Source organism: Photinus pyralis, unplaced genomic scaffold (assembly GCF_008802855.1).
Source record: "Photinus pyralis isolate 1611_PpyrPB1 unplaced genomic scaffold, Ppyr1.3 Ppyr1.4_LG10, whole genome shotgun sequence".
Taxonomy (NCBI): Eukaryota; Metazoa; Arthropoda; class Insecta; order Coleoptera; family Lampyridae; genus Photinus; species Photinus pyralis.
The window spans coordinates 19,615,519-19,639,580 of NW_022170250.1; the positions used below are offsets into that span (position 1 = coordinate 19,615,519).

At 40.2% G+C, this 24,062-nt stretch overlaps 4 protein-coding genes across 5 annotated transcripts; 2 read left to right on the plus strand and 2 right to left on the minus strand.

The window, feature by feature from the left end:
• Positions 1–1,284: 1,284 nt before the first annotated feature.
• LOC116162419 lies at positions 1,285–10,913 on the minus strand. The gene is made up of 6 exons (XM_031476034.1): positions 10,726–10,913; positions 8,437–10,679; positions 6,693–6,924; positions 6,160–6,449; positions 5,751–5,841; positions 1,285–3,761 (listed from the first exon to the last, which is right to left on the minus strand). Exons 1-6 carry the CDS (start codon positions 10,729–10,731, stop codon positions 1,329–1,331), a joined length of 5,295 nt encoding a protein of 1,764 aa, XP_031331894.1. The 5' UTR covers positions 10,732–10,913; the 3' UTR covers positions 1,285–1,328.
• Positions 4,546–7,349, plus strand: LOC116160952 (insulin-like growth factor-binding protein complex acid labile subunit). 2 transcript variants are annotated; one of them, XM_031474106.1, is made up of 2 exons: positions 4,546–4,685; positions 4,732–7,349. In XM_031474106.1, exon 2 carries the CDS (start codon positions 4,738–4,740, stop codon positions 7,162–7,164), a length of 2,427 nt encoding a protein of 808 aa, XP_031329966.1. In that variant the 5' UTR covers positions 4,546–4,685; positions 4,732–4,737; the 3' UTR covers positions 7,165–7,349. The 2 variants fall into 2 exon arrangements, with proteins under 2 accessions (XP_031329966.1, XP_031329965.1); XM_031474105.1 differs by having other exon boundaries at positions 4,547–4,685; positions 4,728–7,349.
• Positions 10,914–17,098: 6,185 nt separating the features above from the next.
• LOC116162530 lies at positions 17,099–17,738 on the minus strand. The gene is made up of 2 exons (XM_031476163.1): positions 17,507–17,738; positions 17,099–17,456 (listed from the first exon to the last, which is right to left on the minus strand). Exons 1-2 carry the CDS (start codon positions 17,562–17,564, stop codon positions 17,125–17,127), a joined length of 390 nt encoding a protein of 129 aa, XP_031332023.1. The 5' UTR covers positions 17,565–17,738; the 3' UTR covers positions 17,099–17,124.
• Positions 17,739–21,643: 3,905 nt separating this feature from the next.
• On the plus strand, positions 21,644–23,281 carry LOC116160967. The gene is made up of 2 exons (XM_031474121.1): positions 21,644–23,100; positions 23,160–23,281. The coding sequence occupies exons 1-2, from the start codon at positions 21,894–21,896 to the stop codon at positions 23,162–23,164; spliced, it is 1,212 nt and encodes a 403-aa protein (XP_031329981.1). The 5' UTR covers positions 21,644–21,893; the 3' UTR covers positions 23,165–23,281.
• Positions 23,282–24,062: the final 781 nt, after the last annotated feature.

Consider the following 24,062-nt stretch of genomic DNA (forward strand, 5'->3'; position numbering starts at 1 on the left):
ACTAACATAGCGCTAAATAAATGTCGAGTGGGAAGTTGGCCCCTCCCCGGTTTTTTTAATTTTTCTCATATTATGTTGCAGCACTAACGATAAGCTTCGAGCACTAAAGAGCACTAACGTAGCACTAACTGTCGACAAATTTTTGTCAATTTATTTCATGGCTTTAATTAAGGCAGTTGGGCACTAGGAAACAAAAAAAATATTTACTATGTCAAAAACCGTTTATATCTTAAAACTGTTCCCCCATTTTGTGCCGCTTCTTTTGAAATTTGTCTATTGGAATAATATTTTTTATTTTTGATTATTAAAATATGTCCTTACGGAAATTTTGCTACCTGGAGCAACTGTGTGCGATGAAAAAAAAATATATTTTTCATCCCCTTGAAAAAGAGGTGGTTTTTCCAGAAATCGTAAGATCTCGGAAACGGCCCAAAAAATTGTTTCCTTTTTCATCATAAGAGAAGCTATTTTTCCTCCAAATTTCAAACCCCTACGTCTTTTTTTTGGGTTTTTTTGGAGCTTATGTGAAAATAATTCAGATACAAAAATTTTTTTAAAAAATAACTTGGTTAGAGCTATTTAGCGTGAACTAAAACCGTAACTTCCATTCAAAAAATCAACTATGAGTTACTAAAAGGACTAAAAAACAAACGACTTAAAAGCTGCCCGAATAATGCTAAAGCAATTTTGTTCTAGCTTCAAAAATAAAGAAGTTACAACAAATTAAAGGAAAAAAAGTCACGGTTACTTAAACCGTTTTCATTCCCATCGAAATAGGACCACACTGTACATAAGTAAGTACGTACGTACGTACATACAAACGAAAAAATTTTATTCTTTAAAAGTTACCTACTTACAATGATCTAAAATGTCGACATTTGATGAAATCCCACAAAATTTGAAATATCGATACCGTGTCTCGCACAAAATTTTAAATTAACAGAACAAATTAACACAAAATGACGCCACATTAATGCAGTAAACAATTTTGAAAATACCATTGTTGATACTACAGCGTGAAGTTGTGAAGTATCATCAGAAAAAGTTGAATTTCTCATTAACCTGATGAGCACAAAATTTTAAATTAGCAGCACAAATTAGCACAAAATTATTAGATACTTGGAACTTAATTTCTTTCAAGTCGACACTCCAACTTCACGGATCCTTTTTCGAGGGCTGTATCTTGCTAACTAATGAGCCTGGTATTGAACCTGGTCTCAAATTGTAGCAATTTTAGTCTACTAAATGGACCTATAGCAAACATTTTTTTTAGTAAATCCCATAGTTTGAGAACATTTTTATTGAACGTTATAATTACAGACCAGAGTCTAGTATTGTATTATCACCTCTGGTTCTGGGTACTTCTTTCTGATGGCGTCCATAACGTTGGAGCTAAGTTTGTTACCTTCCAAACGTACACGTGTCAATGCGGGTAGATTGTCGAAGAAGTCCGGGTTCAAGTCGCTTATTTCATTATGCTCAAGGTCGAGTGAGTACATCTTCGTAAGCTCTTTGAACACTTCCCCACTGACATGCTTTAAGGTGTTGTTGGACAAATCCAATTCCAGAAGCGATCCAAAACCGTCGAAGGTACCCGGTTTGATGTCGTTAATTTCGTTTTCATCCAACCTCAGGTACTCCAGCTGCGGTACGATGGGTATCGAACCTTTTTCTAAGGTCCCTAGTTTGTTGAAGGCCAGATTTAGCGTTGACAGTGAGGTTAGGGTTTTGAAGATGTCAGCCGGTAAACTCTTGATGTCATTCATGTACAGGTCCAAGATGGTCAACTTGGGAGCGGTTGTAAATTCGTCGCCTTTAAGTGTGTGAAGCTTGTTTTGCCCCAAGTAGAGAAAGCGCAAGTTTGGAAACAGCTTGAAAATGCTTTGATCGATTGAGGCAATTTTGTTATCGCTTAAAGTAAGCATGTCGACCTTCGACAGGCCGGTGAACATCTCTCCTTTGACTTCTGACAGCTGATTTTTATGCAAAGATAAGGTGTTGACTTCGTCCAATCCCTCAAACGCCCCCACTTCTATATGGTGAATCTGGTTCTCCGACAACATGAGGGTCTTTATCTTGCCCAGACCGGCGAACATACCTTTATTCAACCGCTTTAGCTTTGAATTGCTAATCGTAAAGTACTCTAAATTGCTCAAGCCGGAGAAGCAACCCGAAGGAAAGTCCTCTACTTTAACATTTTCTATAGTAATTGATTCCAAGGCTGCCAAGTCCTCAAAGGCCTCGCAGGCTATGCTCCCAATCGGATTCTTTGAGATGAGCAGGTATGTCAAGGAACTTAATCCTTCAAACATCTTCGGCTCTATGCTACTCAGCTGATTGTCGTTGAAGTACAAGGATTTGAGTAGCTTCAAACTTTTGAAGGTGCCAGATTCGAAATGCTTAATCTTGTTGTAGTCTAAATGTAGGCGTACCAACTTGTGCAAGTTGTCAAAGATTCCACCTTCCAAATGGTCTATTTCATTATCTCCAAGATAGAGCGACTCTAACTTAGCGTTCTTGTCGAAAACTCCACGTGGCAGTGACTTGAGCTTATTTTTCTCGAAAGACAAAGTTTCAAGTTCGGTTAAACTATCGAACGAGGCGGGCTCAACTACACTGACCTTATTGGTGTGGAACACCACCTTTTTCAATCCGCTTAGGCCTGCGAACATTCCAGGTGTTATCCTCTCGATTTCGTTTTCTGTGAAATCGAGTTCGGAGAGCATGGAACAGCGGTAGAAGGTACCGTCGGAAATTAGTGACACATTGTTTTTTGTTAAAACAACTCGGCTAAGCTTGGAAAGCACCGTAAATACTCCATCCAAATCGGTCAGCTGATTATCCGAAAGATCGATGGTCTCTATCTCGGTGGTGTGTTTGAAAATGTTGCTTGGGAGACTATGAAGATTATTTGAGGAAAGATAGAGACTGTGAAGAGTTTCTAATTTTGCAAACAGGTCGCTGGGTATATCTTTGATAGCGTTATTTTCCAAGTGCAGCTCCATTAATGCGCTTTGATCGTTGAAGACCTGCGATGGTAACGTCACCAAGCGATTACCCTCCAGATATAGTGTTTTGAGCTTAGATAACCCTTTGAATATGTCATCATCTAACTCAACGAAGGCATTCTCGTTCAGATAAGCCGTTTCCAGTGATACCAATTTTGTAAACAGATTTTTCGGAATTTTCGCAAGCTTGTTTTCGTAAAGATACAGCTGGGCTAGACTTGGAGAATTGTCAAAGGCCCCTTCATCCAGTTCTTCCAACTCGTTGTTGTGAAAGTTGAGCTCGACCAGAGCGTGCATGTCCGTAAACGCGTCTTTGGCAAATCGCGACACTTTTACTGCATAGATTAGAAATTTTTTAACATTGAACATGCCTTCAAACGCTTTATCTTCAATGTTGTCTACTGTGCTAAAGCCAATTTGGAACTCTTCCAAATTTTTTAAATGTTTAAAGCTCCCATTAGGTATATTCGTTATGTTGCTAAAAAGAAACTTTAAAACTTTTAAATGCTCGTAACCTTCAAAAATGTTCGGCTCAAGAAATCCAAGGTCACTCTTTTCGAACTCCAACCCAATAAAATCCTCCATAGCAACTTTGTCTTGCTCAATGCACTCCTGAATGCCCTTCTTTAGCTGATCCAACGAAGTTATACCTTTGCAGGATATACTTTTCCAAAAGCGATAGTTGCAGACATTCGATTGTACAGTGGACAACCCAACAAGAAAGAGCAGATTTACGATTAGTCTCATGGTCACCTAACTAGAAAAAAAATTAGCTCCAGAATTCGATAGCAACGTTATCTACCGGTTGTTGATGCCCACATTAACTTTGAGCACGAAACGGAATAACAGTCGTTTAAATAATAACGCTTAGGAGGTTATCATGCTCCGTAAGTTAATGGACGTTAGGTAATGACCTAATTATCTTACACAGATTAACATATTTGTGATACAGTTTAGACCCATGTTTTTAAATGGAATTTCTTTGATTTCTTTGAAAAGGGTGATCTTACGTCATAGGGCACCTTGGAGGGGTCTGGGTTGAGCTTATAATGCTTTTTAGATCCGCTTCTCAAGGTCAAGGTCTCTGAGCAATTTGAACCTTCTTCAATGTTCTACTTTCCAAAACCTTCTATGATCGTTATTCTCAGATTAATGCAGGTTTCTTCTGGGAAGTGGTTTTCAAAGAACATCTGAATGGGAGATTTTTCCATTGAAGCCTAGGATACTTGGACTGGGCGTGGAGATGGGGATGGGTAACAACACAACAAAAAAGCTCCAGGGGACGGTCCTCAGTGCTGTGAGAAGACGCTTTTTTGGGTCTCTTACTCCCTAGTTCGGGCTAGTTGCAAACTCTGAAAGCAATATAGTACACCTTTGGAAAATCAATGGCTTAAGAATCATTAACGAAAAAAAAGGTTTTTATAGTGAGACCCTGAATCTGTTCGCGGGATTTTATGTAGGTAAAAGAAATTCCGTTTAAAAATGTGTGCGTCCATTTTAACACAAACATGTTATTCTATATGAAGCGATTATTTGATCAAAGTGTAGCATTACTTAACGTTCGCGATATAAACACGCACCACCAACTTACCGAGTATGATAACCTCGTAAGTTTCCTTATTCACATGACTGTTATTCTGTGCCGTGCTCAAAGTTAATGTGGGCGATATCTGAAAGGTAACATTGCTATCGCATTCTGAAGCTAATTTATGTTTTCAGTTAGCTGACCATGGGACCAATCGTAAAACTATTGTTTCTTTTTGGGTTGACCGCTGTACAATCGAATGTCTGCAAATATCGCTTTTGGAGAGGTATATCCTGCGAGGGAATATCTTCGTTGGATCAGCTGAGGAAGGGAATTCAGGAATGCATTGAGAAAGACAAAGTTGCAATGGAGGATTTCCTTGGATTGGAGTTGACAAAGAGTGACATTGGATTTCTTGAGCCGAACACTTTTGACGGTTACGAGCATTTAAAATTTTTAAAGTTTCTTTCTAGCAACATAACAAACATACCTAATGGAAGCTTTCAACATTTACAAAACTTGAAAGAATTCGGTATTGGCTTTAGCACAGTAGACAATATTGAAGATAAAGCGTTTGAACGCATGTTCAATGTGAAAAAGTTTCTAATATTCGAAACGGAGATGTCACGCTTATCCAAGGGCGCGTTTACTGACATGCACGGATTGGTTACACTCTACCTTTTCAATAACAAGTTGGGAGAAATTGAAGAAGGTGCCTTTAACAGCTCTCCAAATCTGATCGAGCTGCATCTTTATAGAAACAAGCTTACGAAAATACCCAAAAATCTGCTTGCCAGGTCATTATTGCTTGAAGCAGTTTACCTGAACGAAAACGCTTTGGTCGACTTAGACGATGGCACCTTCAAAGGGTTATCTAAGCTCAAAGCACTTCATCTGGAGAGCAATCGCTTGGTGACTCTGCCGCCACAAATTTTCCTCGACCTAAGCTCATTAACCGTGCTGCACCTGGAGAATAACGCCATAAAAGATATACCCAGTGGCTTGTTTGCAAAATTAGAAAACCTCCAGCATCTCTACCTTTCCACGAATAAGCTTGGCAGCCTCCCAAGTGACATTTTTAAACACACTACCAGAATGGAGACCATCGATCTCTCGAATAATCAACTGAGAAACCTGGATGGGATATTCACGGGGCTCGCGAAGCTTGACCGACTTGTTTTAGCCAGGAACGGGCTGTCATCAATTTCAGATGGTACCTTCTCCGACTGTACCAAACTGTCCCATCTCGATTTTACAGAAAACGAAATCGAGAGAATTACACCTGGAATGTTCGCAGGTCTTGGCGAACTGAAAAAAGTCGTGTTTCACACCAACAAGGTCAGTACAGTTGAGCCCGCCTCGTTCGATGGTCTAATTGAACTTGACACGTTGAGTCTCGAGAAAAATAAGCTCAAGTCCCTTCCACTTGGAGTTTTCGACAAGAACGCGAAGTTGGAGTCGCTTTATCTCGCTGCGAATGAGATCGACCATCTAGAAAAAGGATTTTTTGACAACTTGTCTAATCTCGTACACTTAGATTTAGACAGCAATAAGATTAAGCATTTCGAACCTGGTACCTTCAATGGCTTGAGGCAGCTCAAATCCTTGTACTTCAGCAACAATTACCTGAGTAGCATAACGCCGAAAATGTTTGAAGGGCTAAGTTCGCTGACATACCTTCTCATCTCAAATAATCCCATTGGAAGCATTGCCTGCGAGGCTCTTGAGGACTTACCAGCCTTGGATTCAATTATGATACAGAATGTGAACGTAGAGGAGTTTCCTTCTGGATGTTTTTCCAGCTTGAAGAACGCAGAGTATTTGACCATAAGCAAATCCAAGCTGAAGCGGTTGAATAAGGGGATGTTCGTCGGTTTGGAAAAAGTTAAAGGACTCCACTTGTCGGAGAACCACATCTACCAAATAGAAGCAGGTACGTTTGAGGGATTGGACGAAGTCACCGCCTTATTTTTGCATCAAAATCAGCTCTCAGAGGTAAAAGGTGAGATGTTCACCGGGCTGTTAAAAGTTAATATGTTCTCGTTGAGCGATAACAAAATCGCGTCAATCGACCCAAGCATATTCAAGCTGTTTCCAAATCTGCAGTTGCTATACTTGGGGCAAAACAAGCTTCAAAAGCTTAAGGGCGACGAATTTACAAACGCTCCCAAGCTGACCGCCTTAGACTTGGCTATGAACGACATCGAGACCTTGCCAACGGACATCTTCAAGCCGCTAACTTCACTTTTGACGCTAAATCTGGCCTTCAACAAACTGGGGACGCTACAAAAGGGTTCTATACCCATAATACCGCAGTTGGAATCCCTGAGGTTGGACGAAAACGGAGTTGGCGATGTCAAAACGGGCACGTTCGACGGTTTTGGTTCGCTTCTGGAATTGGATTTGTCCAACAATACCTTAAAGCACGTCAACGTGGAAATGTTCCAGGGGCTTACGAAGATGCACTCCCTTAACCTTGAGCATAATGAAATAAGCGACTTGAGTCCGGACGTGTTCAACAATCTACCGGCATTGACACGTGTACGTTTGGAAGGCAACAAACTTGGTGCAGCTGTTATGGACGCCATCAAGAAGAAGTATCCAGAACCAGAACCAATAGTTATAAGCTAGAATCTGATTTGTAATCATAATTGGTTTTGTTTATTTTGAAATTAACTCTTTTTTTTCACTTAACATAAATTTTACGGTGAAAATTTCTATGCTTCTGGAAATTGACTTCAAAAACTGATTTTTTAAATTGTTTCCTTGTAAAATTAAACTCAAAGTGGTCATGCGTCCATGACTGAAAAATCTAATAATGAAATATTTCCCTTCCCATGTTTTCCTATTTACAGCTTTAGCTAGGAATGTTGAGCCAACTACATTAATTTTCGTGGCCACGGTCCATTGAACTACCCTTAACTTAGTATGGAATATAATAACACCCTGTATCTAAAATATCTCTTAAATTCATCCAATTGAACTCATTCATTGGGAGATTTTCTTTACTAAAATTGAAGCAACTTAATTAAAAACTTTTTTTTTTCTAAAAATTCCAATACCAATGAGTTAGACAATATTAAAATACATGCAATACCAACAGCTGTACTTCGCCCAGAGATGATTATCTTTAAGAACATACAATTCTTCAATTTTTCTTGTTTTTACACATACCACGCACGCAGGCGGGCGACAAACAAATATTAAACAACCTTAATTACTTACAGTTATTAAATAATCCAACCAATCTGGTCGTAACAAATTTTAGATATCCGATCAAGGTGCTGGGAATCGTACTCGACTAAAACTTGAGCTGCATCTAAGCACTTTAAGTACCTATGCGCGCGACACTCAGTCGAATAATGCTCAAAACGGTCTGATGAGCGTATGATTGGAGAGAAGAGAGAAGCGGAAATCCTGGACAACGACGTTGGTAAGGGATGTCAGGGAATGGAGAGGCACGGGGAAAATAATCGTAAGGACCCTTTAAGAGTAATAAAAGCACTTCTAGACACACAAAAGCTCTTGAAGAGAGAGAACCTCAAAACCTTCAAAAGCTAGATACTGATGTCAAGCTTCGGATACCAAATACCCGTAAAGACCCTGAAGACCCTTTAAAGATTTGTTGGAATCGCCAGTAAAAGGCTGCGGATACACCTAACATGGATCTAAAGAGTAAGATTCTGGGTATCTGAATCCGGTGAATCACTGAGCTCACTGATTCTATTGAACTTGATGAATCTGAATCTGAGTATCATAAACCCTAATGGAAGAAATTGGCGTTTACTACTTTGAATTCAATGAATCTGAATTTATTTACAAACAGAGTAGTTTATTTGAATATCCATTTATTGAACTGATAATCAAATGTCCCCAAGAGCTTCTAGCTCAGCGAAAAGTCATCTAGGAAAGAACGCCCTCGGATACGTCTGCGTAATTGCTTCCTCAACCCTTGCATCGAGCTTGTTTCCTGCGATGCCAACGTGTTCCAGATTGGGAAGATAGTCAAAGACGTCCAGGTTTATGCTAGCAATTTCGTTGTGCTCCAAGTGGAGAACGCGAAGATTTTTCAGACCGCGGAACATTTCCGAGTCGATACGTCTCAAGGTGTTGTTCGACAAATCCAAAGTCGACAAGAAGCCAAACTCGTCAAACGTACCCGTTCCGATTTCGGATATTTTATTCATCCCTAAGCTGAGCGATTCCAACTTGGTGATGTACGAAATGGAACCCTTTTCTAGCGCTTCCAGCTTGTTTCCGTTCAAATTGAGGGTTGTTAGAGAGGTTAGCGGGGCGAAAACCTTCGGCGGTAAGCTCGTGATTGCGTTGTCCGACAATGTTAACGTGACCACCCTTTGTAACCCCAAGAACGTGCGCTCCCCGATGTCCGACAGACGGTTCTTATCCAAGTGTAGCTCTGTCAACCCACCCAATCCCTCAAATGCGCTAGCTTCAATGCGCTCGATGCTATTCCCGGTTAGGTTTAGGTAGCTCAACTTCTCCAATCCGATGAAAGTGGCCTCACTCAGCTTCCTAAGCATCAATCCGGTAATTTGTAAGCGGTTCAGCTGTTTCAAATTGGAGAAGCACCGAGAAGGAAACCCTTCAATCTTCACATCTTCAATGGAGAGCCATTGTAGCGACGGTAACTCCTGGAAGAAATCGCAGTCTATGCTTTTAACAGGATTTCTGGCAATTTGGAAGAGTTTCACGGAGGTTAACCCTTCAAAGGTCTTGGCGGATATCGTCGACAACTGATTTTCGTTGAAGTAGAGATGCTCCATACGCTTCAGGTGTCTGAACAGTCCCGATTCGAAACTTCGAATTCTATTCTTGTCCAAATCCAAATGAAACAAATTGGGCAGCCTGTCGAAGACTCCGACTTGCAATTCCTCGACCTCATTATCGGCAAGAAACAGGAATTCCAAAGCGGAATTCTTGCCGAAGGGTTTTTGCGGGAGCGATTTCAACTTGTTACCCTCCAGGTTTAGTGTGTCTAGTCGAGTCAGGTTGTCGAAGGAAGACGGTGCGATTTCTGTTAGTCGATTGGAGGCCAGTAGAAGTGTTTTTAGTGCGGGCAGACCGCGAAACATTTCGGGTGAGATTTTTTCGAAATGGTTCGACGCTAAATCCAGTAGGATCAGTTTCGTTGCTTTGGAGAAGGTACCATACGCAAACGAAGACAGCTGATTTCTCGCCAGGTACGCGCGCTTCAGACTTACAAATAAACCACCCTCCAAACTCGTCAGCTGATTATCGGACAGGTCGAGCGTTTCCAACAAGTGATTACTCTCAAAAAGCGTGCTTGGTAGAAATTCGATTTGGTTTTCCGCGAGGTAGACCTCCTGAAGATTCTTCGCGTTGGAGAAAAGGTCACCTCGTAAGCCCTTGATGCGGTTGGATTGCAAATGCAAGTCTTTCAGTGAGCTCTGGTCTTTAAAGAGTAAAGCTGGTAAAGTTTCCAGGCGATTATTCTCCAAATGGAGCGTTTTCAAACTTGTAAGCCCAGCGAAAACGTCTTCATACAAATGATCCAGGAGATTCCCGTTAAAATGGATAGCTTCAAGCGTCCGTAGCTTTCGAAGCAGAGCTCTTGGTATTTCTGTAAGATTGTTACGAGAAACGTACAGCTCTTCCAAGTTTGGCGAGCTGTCAAGGGCACCGTCATCAATTTCCTCCAACCGATTGCTTTGGAAATTCACCTCAGTTAACGCGTGCATATCTACGAACCACTCCTTCCGAATCCTTTTCACTGGGGTGTCAGAAACAATGAACCTTCTCAAAGTAAACATTTCGCTGAACGCATCATCTGCAATCTGATCTAGTCTGCTAAGACCAAATTGTAACGATTCCAAATTGTGCAAGTTCCTAAAGCTTCCACTTGGAATAGCTGTGATGTTGCACAAATCAAATGCGATTGATTTCACACGCTCGAAACCCTGAAAAATGCTCTGGTCGAGGGAAACAAAGTTGCTCTTTGAGAAAACCAAGCTAAGAATGTTCTTCTGGTCACCATTTCTTAGTTGCTCCAAAGCATGGATGTTCGTACAAACTAACTCGTCTCGAGCTCGATAGCTGCACTCCTCCGATTGAACAGCGACAGCTCCGATGAGAAGCAGCAGCTTGACAGTTAAAGCCATGGTAATCTACGAACATTCAAATTGATGGACAGACAAGACTAACCGCACTTACCAACATTGGAAGTAGTTCTGTACCACCAGCTTTAAGTAGAGAGCTTGTTCACAAATGATATCATAAATCGTTATCTTTGTTTTTGAAAAGCGGCGCACCTTGCCCAATCATTATACTGCTGATTATGTGTCATCGGATATCAGCACAGTCAGTGACCCGAAGTTTACATTTTTATGACAGTCGTGGTACAAATCAAATATTTAAAAGGGACAATTTCTGGTTTGTATAACATTAGGACAGATATTAAAGAACAATTTATTGACGTATGACGAGGTTTCATGTTATCTCAAAGTGGGGAATCCTGAAATGAAAATGGGAAACCCCAAAATAGATAAATAAATAAATAAAATAAAAAAACTCCCTTTCTAAGAGCAGCCGATAGTACTCTAATGATAGTTTTCCAAAGGGCATAAAAACTTATTTCTTGGATTCGTTTTTTTGGAATTATCCCCTCAAGCCCATGGTGCTATGTTTCTCCTAAAAATTTTTAGAGCCTAAAGGCATGGAAGATTTTTTATGAGGGGTATTCCATGAGAGTCTATAGTCCTAGAAAATTCGTTCCTGGATGTATTCCATCCCCTCTCCAAAAGATTTAAATTTCGGGAAAAAAAACCTAGAAGTATTCTTTTAGTCCAGTGTAGTCCTTTGTTCTAGATCTCCCTTTAAAGTGTTTAAAGCCTAAAGGCATGGAAACTTCCGTGTCGGTTCTTGGGCACATCCCATACCCCCACGCCCCAAGTTCTAAGTTGTTATCCAAAAGATTTAGATTTTCGGGAAAATAACCAAAGATTCATTCGTCTAAGTGTATTCCGTGCCCCACTTTAGCTCTTAGCCCTATCTCGTCCTTGAAAGTGATCCAATCCCAAAGCACGGAAACTTCTGTGTGTTCTGGTGGGTATTCCATGCCCTCAGGGTACGGTCTGCTGGTATAAAAGATTTAGATTTTAGGTAAAAAACCACAGAATCGTTTTTTACAATATTCCCTACCCCACTCTAGCGCTTAGCCCTATGTCGCCCTTGTTAAGAGCCTAAATGCAGGCAAATTTCTTTGCGTGTTTAGGGGGATATTCCATACCCTCAGACACCCCGCTGCTACCTTCTGGTCCAACAGATTTAGATTTTCGGAAAAAAACAACAATCATTTTTTTAGTGTATTCCCTACCCCATTCTAACACTTAGCCCTACCTTGTTCTTTAAAGTGCTTAGAACCTAAAGACGTGGAATGTTCTATGTGTGTTCTGGGGGGCGTTCCATACACCTCCATACTACGTTCCGGTCCTAAAGATTTAAATTCTCGGTGTGTGCGGGGGGGGGGGGGTATTCCAAACCCTCAGACCACGCGTTCACGCTCTGATCCAAAAGATTTAGATTTTCTGTAAAATAAACCTCAAAATCTTTTTTTTACAGAATTCCCCATCCCACTGTAGCTCCTAGTCCTATCTCGTTTAAAGTGTTTAGAGCCTAAAGTTATGGAACCTTCTGTGTGTGTTCTGGGGAGAGCGGTGGGGGGGGGGGGGTTCCATATTCCCCGTTTCCCTCGGTGCTGCATTCTGGTCCAAAAGATTTAGATTTTCGGGAAAAACCCACGAAATCATTTTTTTTAGAGTATTCCCTACCCCACTCTAGTTCTTAGCCCTATGTTTTCCTTTAAACTGTTAAGAACCTAAATGCAGGGAAACTTCTATGTGATGCTCAGGGGGGTATTCCATACCGCCCGACCAAAGATTTAGATTTTCGGAAAAAGAACCACAGAATCATTTTTTTTGTATTCCGTACTCACTCTAGCACTTAGTCCTACCTTGTTCTTTAAAGTGTTTAAAACCTAAAGGCGAGGAAACTTCTATGTGTATTCTGGCAGGCGTTCCATATCCCCCAGACCCCCCGGTACTACGTTCTGGTCCTAAAGATTTAAATTTTCGGTAAAAACCCATGCAACCATTTTTTGTGTATTCCCTACCACTCTCTAGCTTTTAGCCTAGCCCTGTCTTGATTTATAAAGTGTTTAGAGGCTAAAGGCATGGAAACTTCTATGCCTGTTGCCTCCCCCCCCCCTCCTCCGTGTTATATAGTGACCCAAAAATTTATATTTTCAGGCAAAAAATCAAAGAATCATTTTTCTGAGCGTATTTCGTACCCCAATCTACCTCTTCTGTGTGCGCTCTGGGGCGGAGGGGGAGGGGGGTATGTCATACCCTCAGAGCCCCGCATTCACGTTCTAGTTCAAAAGACTACAGAATCATTCCCTACCTCACTCTAGCTCTTAGCCTAAAGTTACGGAACCTTCGGTGTGTGTTTGGGGGGGGGGTGTTCCATATCCTCGGTGCTACATTCTGGTCCAAAAGATTAAGATTTTCGGGAAAAACCCACAGAATCATTTTTTTAGAGTATTCCCCCCCCCCCCCTCACTACAACCTGTTGCTACGTTCTCACCCAAAAGAATTAGATTTTCGGGAGAAAACCAAAAACTAATCCTTTACCCCAATCTAGCCCTTAGTTGTACCTCGTTTAGAACCTAAAGGCACGGAGGCTTTTGTTCTGGGTAGTATTCAATAACCCCTCAAACCCACCTCAAGAGAACGCCTGAGAGTATTTCGTACCTCCCTCTCGCACATGGGCCTACCTTGCCTTCAAAGTGCTTTGAGCCTTCAGTTCTCACACGATAATAGCTACGGACGCCCTTTTCCAATCGCCCCAATTTTTGTGTAGAGCTTTCCGCCCGCTTAACGCTTGTAGCCCTTAGCACTTTAAGATAGTTCTCCCCACAAGCACATCCTCTACTCCCTACCACCCAAAAGATTGATATTTTTCTGAAAAAGGTCAGTCTTCCGTACCCTCCAGCCCCTAGTTTCATCAAATACATGCAAATTTCTTTCCGGGGGGAGGGAGGGGGGGCTTCAGTTTCACGATAGTAACCGATAAACTTCTATGAAAGCTGGTTTCCCTAAGGGGGCTTGTGCCCACCCTCCAGGTCCCCTGTGTGGCTTTCCACCCGAAAATCGTTTTCAGTACTCCATCCCCTGCTTCTATCTCTTTCCACCAGCAAAACGTTTGGAGCCCTTGGGTACTCTCCCCATTGTTTTGTTGCTTTTCAAGGGATTTTCGGGGACCATAGAAGTATCTTTTTCTAGGTATATTTTCGTACACATCCCCCCCCCCCCAGCTCTGGCATATGCATAAAAAACAACACCAAAAGGGCATGGCTCTAGTACAATAATTAATTTAATACGTTCATGCGAAAATGCCAGCAGTATTCATGTTATTAAAGTCGATTATCCCACAAACAGAATCACATAGACAGAAGAAAATGTTAATTTTAGGACTCCCCTTCTTGTATTGTTTACGCACCGCCCGGAAGCCACGTGATACAGCGAAAAATCGAAGCGGTGTGAGGTCTTCCTCCACGTTTAATAGAGTCATACACAGCAACAGCACATTGATAATATACTTCCACCTGAATACATAAATGAATACTTAATAAAACAATAATATAATAGTGCTTTTCACGATTGTTGTAGATACAAAACGTTTCGTATTTGTTTTCCTATAGTGCTAGAGGGGAGTGGAGGTTGATAAAATATGCGCGAGACAATGGGAGTTGCCCAAATGCTTCATAAAAGCTCGCCCTCGATTAATAAATCCTCAAACCCCTTTCGTTTGTTTGTCTCTGCGAGGTGGAAAACTCGAATTTCGAAACCGCGCTGGGAAACGCGCCGCTCGCCGTCGGTTTTGTCCCTCGAGGTAACAACAGCAATAAATATAAAACGAAACTCATCAAGTAGATAACGATCAAATTCGAAATTAGGGTGAATCGATATGTTGAGGGTTCGTAAAAGGGACGGATTCCGATTTTCGGGGGAAGGAGTTAACCCTCTCCCATCATTTATTAAGCGCCATTCTAACATCAACCTACAGTAGGTAGTTATTCACTGTCCTAAATATAATTACCTTTCGGTTTCGTCTGACTGGAAGGGCTTACGATGCGCTCGTAAATTATTTTAGTGTTCACGTGGAGTTACGAGCTTTAAAAGATTGAGGTTAGAATGATCTACGTCATTTTATAACCGAACCGTGAGTTGGCCGGAAATTTCAATTCAATTAGAGTTTCACCAAAAAATCCAAACGAAACAGAATTTAAGTCGGAAGCTCTGAGTTCTGTGACGAAAGTTTGAGGGCGAAATGTTTAGGGCGAGAAACGTCTTGGAGGTGTTACAGCTTCTTATGGGTTATATCCTCCAAGCCTTTAAAATCTATAAAATACTTTGGAACCTTTTTAAAGGCAACCGTGTAATTTCTGAAACTTTAGCAGGAGTTTATACCTTCAGAGACGCATTTTAAAGAATTGTTCAAATCTGAAGGTCGTGAAGGACGTTTTTTGAACTACTAAGACTGCTGGTGGGCTTTAAGAATTCTTGATGCCCTTTGATGTCGGGTGCGGTATGAGGTGATTCTTTAAGAGGTTCCCAGGGAAGGTAATAACAACAACTTAATCCATTAGATCTTTACTCTGCCTAGGTCTAATTTTAAAACTCACCTGTGCGTGGAGGTTTAATAACGGACCTATTTTAATGCCGAACGAACCGAAGGTATGCAAACCTAGGTAGAGTAAAGGTACTTACTACACCACACCATTACTATGTGTAGTACTCTGCCCAAGTGACAGCGAACGCAAATCAAGTTCGGCACAAACCTAGGCAGAGTGGTGGTCTGAAGTCATACCTTTACTCTGCCTAGGTTTGTGCCGAACTCGCCTTCGGCTCGCTCGGTACTTGTTTTAAAAATATCACTTTTGTGTAAAAGTTTAATAACATGGCTATTTCAGTGCCCAACCAGCCGAAGCTGTGCAAAAGTGACACCTAGGCAGAGTAAAGGTGTGACTTACTTCACCATACCATTACTCTGCGTAGTACTCTGCCCATGTGGTAGGGAGTTCAAGGCGAATTCAGCACAAACCTAGGCAGCGTAATGGTCTGTTGGGATACTTTTACTCTGCCTAGGTTCATAATGATCTTTCAAATGTTCATAAACGCCCTTACATACTTTAAAGTCTTGATAGGGTTCTTAAATACTGTACTGTAGCTCTCATTGAAGGAAAAATCTCAAGTTACTCTTACAGTCTATTACAGGCTTTTTGAGGTGTATGGTGGGCTTTAATGATCCATAAAACGCTTTTAAGACAAGGCTGTAGAGCATTAAGAATTAGTCTCAAAGAACTTCCTAGAACACCAATAGCAAGATTTTAGTGTGTAATTTTCTCTTCATTAGTATTGGAGCCTTTGGAAGCTTTTCAAAGGTTTTTACAAACTCTTAGATGCCCTTTGACGTTGCATGCGGTGGCTTTATGAGGATCCAAAGTTTTAGAAACACTTTCAAACCTTTACGAGTTTTTCAGAATATGTATGTATATGCGGAAAACCTTAAGAGGTTTTACCGGCCTTTAAAAAAACACCCAAAAACCATTATACGCTTTATGAATGTATGAGAGGCTTATCTTAAAAGTAACCACACACTTTAAAGCTTTTTTAGGCCTTAGCTCCTTAAGGACTTAGACGCGATTTAGATGGTTTTTGAGAACTTTTAAAGACGCTTTAATGCTCTTGTTTGAAGAGCCTTTAAGAATTTTAATTGTCTTTAAAAGCTTCCTAGCCTTTTAGTAGCGTTAGTAACGGTAATTGAGTGAAAATTTGAAAAAACAAACATACAGATTGTTAATTAACTGATTGCCGATAATACAGGGTGTGAATCCACGGGTGATTTTAAAGAAAAAAGTTTATTTTCAACATATGTCCCAAACCTCTTAGTTTTTGAGCTACAGTGTTAAAATTTTAAGGAAAAAGTGAGTTTGTTATCGTAATTTTTATCACTCTTAGATATTTTAATGAAATTTTGTACACACCTTTTCATCACTAAGGAGAATTTTTTGACGTAAACGATTTCTTTAAATTTTCACCAGTGACGTCCGTACGGGGTTTGAACTGACAATTTTATTTATTAAATTTAGAACATATTGCTGATATTAAACTTTCTCCTGAAAATCACCCGAGGATTCACCCCCTGTATTATCGGCACTCAATTAATTAACTCCCTGTATATCGTGGTCGTTGTCATTTTGTCAATTAATGCGATAAAATTCCCGTTGAACCACCGCAGCGTTTACAGTTTGAATTATACTATTGTTAAATCATTTTTCGAATCTCGGGGACACCGGGTAGAAGTAGTGACACCCCGGTTACAACAATTAGGATCGTAGTTCAGCCAGCTCACGCAGTTCTGGAATTGGGAAAACGATTGAATTTCTTTTGTAAAGGAAAGACTATCTGCACTAACGGCATCTTTACTATTAGTGTACATGGTACAATACCCAACATTCCCCAAAGCAACGTTTTATACTATAATTAAGGGCTAGGAACAGTGTTTCAAGCTAGGAACATTTTTCATGTACAGTTTCATGAGTCCATTCATGCTTCCGTATAGCAAATCCTGAGTCGGCGTCGCCAGATCCACTATGATATTCCCAATACACTCCGCTGTATGTACAGCCTCAAGGGCCACCGGTGGGTCGCCCAAGTCCTCTAAGCAGTGCATAAGATCGTCTTGCAGATGCAGTGGCTTCAGTAGACTATGTACACTCTTCATAAACACTGCAAACGCCACTTGTTCAGGGGCGGTAAGATTGGCCATTTTTTCGTTGATGCAGTCGATTGTTTTTTTTAATTTCACCGCGTTACTCGCAGCTGTTACGATCAAAATTAGCGCAAGACTGACAATGTTAGCCATCACTCACCTGAGCTGCCAATCACCTGGAACGCCACGAAAGACAAGATGAATACCAAGTAGTTCATTTCTGTAGGTACTAAATTTTGAGAACATTTTTGCCTTTATATACAAAAGTTTTCGTCGAAAACATCTTGTTTTTGTTATATCTTCAGTGCCATAAATTTCAAACAATGTGACAGCGAACTCTAGTGAAATCAAGGCATTTGGCGAAATTGATCCGTAGAAATTTAACAAACCAATTAACACTCTCCCCCACGTAAAGTTTCCAGTTTAAAATTGCATTTCTGATGAGGTTTGTTACGGACACGTGGAGGTAACCACAAATTACACCATGTATTTGCGCAAGAGATATCCACCGTGACCAAACAATGGTGTTTGTGCTCTGTGTAACAATTCAGTCAACAGTGTGACGAAATTTTTCCATGTTTACGTTCCGAAAACAAAAGCGACAGTTTACGTAAGAACATAAGGTCCACCTCATAACTTTTCACAGCTGGCACCCGTCATTTTTTTGCAGGACACTGCCGCCTCTCTCAAAAACGCACCCTTACACTGATGAAACGTGGAGTGAGCGGATTTCAATATGGATGAAACGCGAAAAAAAACCAGGCCGATCTTAAATTCGTGATTAACTTCACGTGGCGAGTAATTGTGTAAGATTTAATTAAGGGCGCAGTATGTCGTCCCATTTATGAAAATTTAATTCCAACGGCCGAAAAACTCCGCTTAGAAAAGGGACCTAATTGAAAAAGCGGGGGGACCTCTTCATTGGAAAATAAATTTAATTGAAAAGGTAATTTGAGTTCACTCAATTAAATCTGGATATTCGTCCCTGCTACTTACATCATGTCAATCAGCTTTCGAAATGAGCAATTGACATTTCGGATTATCCACCTTCTTGGGTTTATGTCATCCTGATACAAGAGAAATTTATATCAAAGAACATAACTCGTAAGCGCATGTTTTAAAAAATCCTTGCGCATCTATGATTCTAGAAGAACAGTAAGAAGACGTCTCTGTCAATAGGGTACAGGCCGCGTTCCTGTGATCCTGGTAGAACAATTTTTAGGCTATTGTATACCTCCCAGCTTTTCTGATATCCTGACTAATAAAAGATGTATTATATGAATATAACACGTACGATAATTCGCAAGTGGGAATCAAAAAACGAGTTCGTCTTCGAACAAACTCATCCCTTGAGCCCTGATTCATCTCCTACATATCCTGTCGACTTCGGACCTCCTCTATAACTATTAATGAATCGATTGCAAATAGGCGATTACCCAAAGTAGTTTTGTTAGTGATGAGAATGTTTCTTGGATCCCAGGAGACTAACGTCTTCTTTCTTCGTTAATTTTGCGGGTCCTGAAATGAGATTAAGCTCTAAATGTGCATCTAAAGGTCTTTAAAAGTCTGCAAGGGCATCCTCGAACACCAATACGATCCTTTCTCAAGATTTTAGTGCCTTTGTGATTCTCCCTTCAATATCCTCCGAGCCTATAAAATACTTTGGAAACGTTTCAAAGGCAACCATGTAATTTCTGAAACATTTAGCAGGGGTTTCTATCTTCAGAGACGTATTTTAAAGAATTGTTCAAATCTGAAGGTCTTAAGGACGTTTTTTTAACTACTAAGGCTGCTGACGGGCTTTAAGAATTTTTGATGCCCTTTGATGTCGCGTGCGGTATGAGCTGCACCTTTAAGAGGCTCCATGAGACGTTAATAACAACAGTCTGCGTTTCGATGTAATAGTTTAAAAATCAGTGGCCAGCGAACCCAAGGCTAGTTCGGCACAAACCTAGGCAGAGTGGAGGTCTGACTTACCCTCCTCATACTTTTACTCTGCCTAGTTTGAAAACTCACTTTTATGTGTAAGTTTAATAATAGGCCAATTTCAATGCGGGAGCAGAAGGTATGCAATAGTGAAACCTAGGTAGAGTAAAGGTCTGATTTAGTACATTAGACCTTTACTCTGCCAGTGTTTGTGCCGAACTCGCCTTCGACCCGCTCGACACTGGTTTTAAGACTCACTTTTACGTAGAAGTTTAATAAGAGACCTACGTTAGTGCCAAACAAGCCGAAAGTATGCAAAAGTGATACCTGGGCAGAGTAAAGGTATGACTTACCTAACCATACCATTACTCTGCGTAGTACTCTGCCCATGTGGTAGGGAGGTCAAGGCGAATTTGGCACAAGCCTAGGCAAAGTAATGGTCTGGTGAGATTTTTACTCTGCCTGGGTTCTAATGACCTTTCAAATGTTCACAAAGGCCCTTACATACATAAGCCTTGATAGGGTTCTTAAATACTGTACTGTAGATGACTGGAGAACACCTGAATGTTTGAATTTTATTTGTTTAAGGCTCTCAATGAAGGAACAATCTCAAGTCTTGTTACTCTTACAGTCCATTACAGGTTTTTTGAGGTGTATGGTAGGCTTTAATGATTCATAAAGCGCGTTTAAAGATAAGGTTGTAGAGCATTAAGAATTAGTCTCAAAGAGCTTCCTAGAACACCAATAGCTTTATATGATCCTCTCGCAAGATTTTAGCTTATTTCTCTCTTCATTAGTATTGGAGCCTTTGGAAGCTTGTCAAAGGCTTTTACAAACTCTTTGATGTCCTTTGACGTCGCATGCGGTGTCTTTACGAGGATCTAGGATGTTAGAAACACTTTCAAACCTTTACGAGTATTTCAGAATATGTATATGTGGAAAACCTTAAGAAGTTTTACCGGCCTTTAAAAAAACACCCAAAAACCCTAATACGCTCTATGAATGCATAAGAGGCTTATCTTGAAAGTGATCGCGCACTTCAAAGCTTTTTTAGGCCTTAGAAGCATAGTTCCTTAAGGACTTTTACGCGATTTAGGTGCATTTTTACGGGTGTCTGAGAACTTTTAAAGACACTTTGGTGCTCTTGTTTGAAGAACCTTTAGGAATTTTAATTGCCTTTAAAAGCCATTCCTAGAGCCCACCCACTTCAAATGAAACAAGAAAAAGCAGCCTCTAAGAGCCTCAACTCGAATCCGAACCGGGGACTACTAGTTCTGTTCTCATGTGTTCGATGTTGCCAATTCATCAAAATAAGATTGAGGAAAAATCAAAGGAAACTCTGATGGAAACTCATACCGAGGCAAATACATTGACAGTGCTAGGGCTCATGTATTTCTCCAGACCCTAATAGTTTCTTTGAACGGACCATCGGGCAGCAAATCGCTACGTGTCCTATTGGATTCTGGGCCACACTACACATACATTCTTCAGTCGAAAGTGAAGGTCTGGGCTATACGTCAAAAAACACAATCAAATTCAAGTTTTTAGCTTGGGTACACAAAATTTGCACTTAAAAGTGCATTTTCTTCGAAACAACGAACAAACGTACTAAAAAAATGACTTTTTGAAACCTGGTGGATGTTTTTGGCCAGGGTGAAACATGATTCTATTGGCCTTGAGCCCTTGAGAGGTCCTTAAAAGGCTTTAAGGGACTTCCATTCGTCCATTTGAATCATGAATTTCCTTTCAAGGCCATCCAGGGAATTGAGGGGATTTTAAGATGCATTTAATAGTTATTTACGTAAAAGTCCGGAAAATGATTAATTACTGGCGAGGAAATATTGAAGTGCGAGGCCCCTTTGGGACCGAGTACTTCAATTTCCGAGTCAGGTGTCATTTTACTGACGAGCTTTGTATTAAATTTTTTCCAAAACCGTCCTTAAACCTTCATTTTCATGCCTACTTTCTGTCAGGAAATTTGAGTTTCCATGACGGAGGCAGAGCAGTCTACGTTTCCTGCGGCTTGTCACTTTACTAGCTGCACATTTCACTTTACCGGCCGCATTTGTGACATTGGTAAATGTTGTAAATATCAGAAATTCACCCACTAGTAGCGACATCTGTTCTTCTTGTTTTTGTTACGCGCTGCCTACGCATCGCTTGCTTTTAGTGAAGTATGTAAAATACAGTACTTCGGGCAACACGCGTCTCTTTTATTCCTGCAACTATTAACAGCATTCCCATCTTCTTTGCCGCTTCAGAAGCTAAATTATAATAGGTTATGGGCCCAGTGTCATAGAAGATAGGAGAATCGCGTAAATAATAGGGTAATATAAATTAAACGCAGTTTAGTGTCGTGTCCGTTGTGATAGATTAAGTAAGTGACAAGGGGAGAACCGGCAACAAGGCAGAGAGAGTCGGACGGAGACGCAAGTACATGCGTTCAGTTAATAAAGTTATGTTAAACAAACATGTCGTTTCCTTTTGTTTTAACATATAACACATGGCGCAGTCGGAAGTAAATTTGGTGGTTTTATTATTCGTATTGTCAGGGCACTCTGGTTAAACATTTTGGGGCTTATTAAGCTACCTACTCTACTGTTATCTCGCTTGATGAGAAAATGGCGGTCTCGTGCAACGTACCAGCAAAACTAGTTTTGGAAGGAAATCTAAGTGAAAATTGGAGAAGATTTGCCCAGTCATTCGACATATACCTCTTGGCTAGTGGACTTGATACACAACCTGATAAGCGCAAAATTGCAGTCTTACTAAACTTAATTGGTGACGAAGCTTTGGAAGTTTACAACACGATCAAAGGTAATACTACAAATAATGAACTTAAAGATGTTTTAGCCAAACTAGAGGAATATTGCAACCCTAAGAAAAATGTCTTGCATTCACGCTTTATATTCAATCAACGTAATCAAAAGGAAGGCGAGCAATTTAATTCGTTCTATACTGATGTCAAGTTACTAATTGGAGCCTGCGAATATAGTGATGCCGACGAAATACTTCGGGACAAACTTGTTTTCGGGTCAACCAATCAAGATGCAAAAACTAAATTAATCAAAGAAGGGAACCCCAAGCTAGATGAGGTGGTAAAATCTCTAAGATTGGCAGACATCACGGATATACAAGTTCAAAATATCTTATCAACACAACCTAATGTCCACTCTACCGTTACGAAACAAACAAGACCGAAAGCAAGGCCAAGTTTTATCAAAAAGACTGACATTTGTGATAAGTGTGGTCTCACTCATTTTAGTGTAGGAAATTGTCCCGCGACCAATAAGACATGTGCAAAATGCCAAAAAAGGAACCATTTTGCAAAAATGTGCCGATCAACGCGAGGATCAACGCAAACCCCTACGTACTCTCGCAAGCAAGTTCATGAGAACATCCTAGAGGACGACGAGGAGAATTACTTTTGTGGCTCCATTATTCAAGCCAACGTAGATTCTGTGGCGTGGATGGAAACTGTCAACATTGAAAATAAAATGGACGTCATGTTCAAGCTGGATCCAGGTGCGGATGTTAACATCATACCAGTTCCCATATATAAGAAGTTGAAGAAAATGTCGCCATCAATAAGACTACAGGGTTGTACAGCACGTCTAGAAAGTTGGAACGGTTTCAAAACTAATGTTGAAGGAATCGTATCTTTAAAAATACAAATAGGTAAAAATTCAAGTTATGAACGTTTTTATGTCGCAGGTCAGGAACAGTCCATTCCAATTCTCAGCAGAGACACTTGTGTGAAGTTTAAGTTAGTTAAGCGGCACCATGTGAATGAAGCCAAGGTGCATATGTTAAAGGACGATTTTGTTAGTGAGTATAAAGACTTGTTTGAAGGTATAGGTAAAATAAATAAACCATATACTATTAAGCTTAAGGAAGGTAGTATTCCTACTTCAAAGCCACCACATCGTGTGCCGATCAAAATTCAACCACAGTTAGAAGCTGAATTACAAAAATTAGTAAGTCTAGATATAATAAGTAAAGTTGATAATCCAACCGCATGGGTAAATAGGTTAGTAGTAGTAGAAAAACCGACTGGTGATATACGCATTTGTTTAGATCCCCGTGAGCTAAATGAAGCAATTGTTAAAGACTATTATGGAATACCAACCCTAGGGGAATTATCATGTAAAATTAAGGATGCCAATTTATTTTGTGTATTAGATCTAAAAGATTCCTTTTGGCATATACCATTAGATGATTGTAGTTCCAATTATTGTACATTTTCCACTATGTATGGCATGTATAAATTTAAAAGGTTACCCTTTGGCTTAAATATTGCCTCAGAAGTGTTTCAAAAGTATTTAACTGAAATATTTGGTGACATTAGTGGTGTGTTCATATATATTGATGACATTTTAATATTTGGGCAATCCAAAACAGACGTTTGTGCTACACTAAATACAGTTTTTGAAAGAGCTAGTAAATTTAATATAAAATTTAACCTAAATAAATTTAAGTATATGTTGCATGAAGTCAAATACTTAGGTCACATATTCAGCAAGGGCACTGTGCGACCTGATGTCGAAGTAATCAAAGGTATTTGTGATTATGATATGCCGACTAATAAGATTGAGCTTCAGCGATTTCTGGGTGTAGTTAACTACTTAAGAGCTTTTATTCCTGACCTAGCAGAAATAACAGCTCCTTTAAGAGAGTTGTTAAAGAAAAACATAATATTTACGTGGCTAGATTTACATACTGAAACTGTCAACAAATTAAAAATGATAATTACCAAACAGCCTGTATTACAAAACTTTGATCACAACAAA

Excerpts from the sequence above, each read along its gene's own strand:
- LOC116160952 (XM_031474106.1), top strand. The coding sequence starts at position 4,738 with ATGGGACCAATCGTAAAACTATTGTTTCTTTTTGGGTTGACCGCTGTA.
- LOC116162419 (XM_031476034.1), bottom strand. Across the intron at positions 5,842-6,159 it reads TTCGGCGTTATGCTACTCAG|TTCGCCAAGACCTGCGAACA; the intron begins GTAATTGTTGCT and ends GACTTTTTTCAG. Across the intron at positions 3,762-5,750 it reads GTTTGGTACAGTCGGAGAAG|GTGACCATGAGACTAATCGT; the intron begins GTACCATCTGAA and ends TTTTCTAGTTAG.
- LOC116162530 (XM_031476163.1), bottom strand. The coding sequence starts at position 17,564 with ATGAACTACTTGGTATTCATCTTGTCTTTCGTGGCGTTCCAGGTGATT. Across the intron at positions 17,457-17,506 it reads CCAGGTGATTGGCAGCTCAG|CTGCGAGTAACGCGGTGAAA; the intron begins GTGAGTGATGGC and ends TGATCGTAACAG.
- LOC116160967 (XM_031474121.1), top strand. The coding sequence starts at position 21,894 with ATGGCGGTCTCGTGCAACGTACCAGCAAAACTAGTTTTGGAAGGAAAT.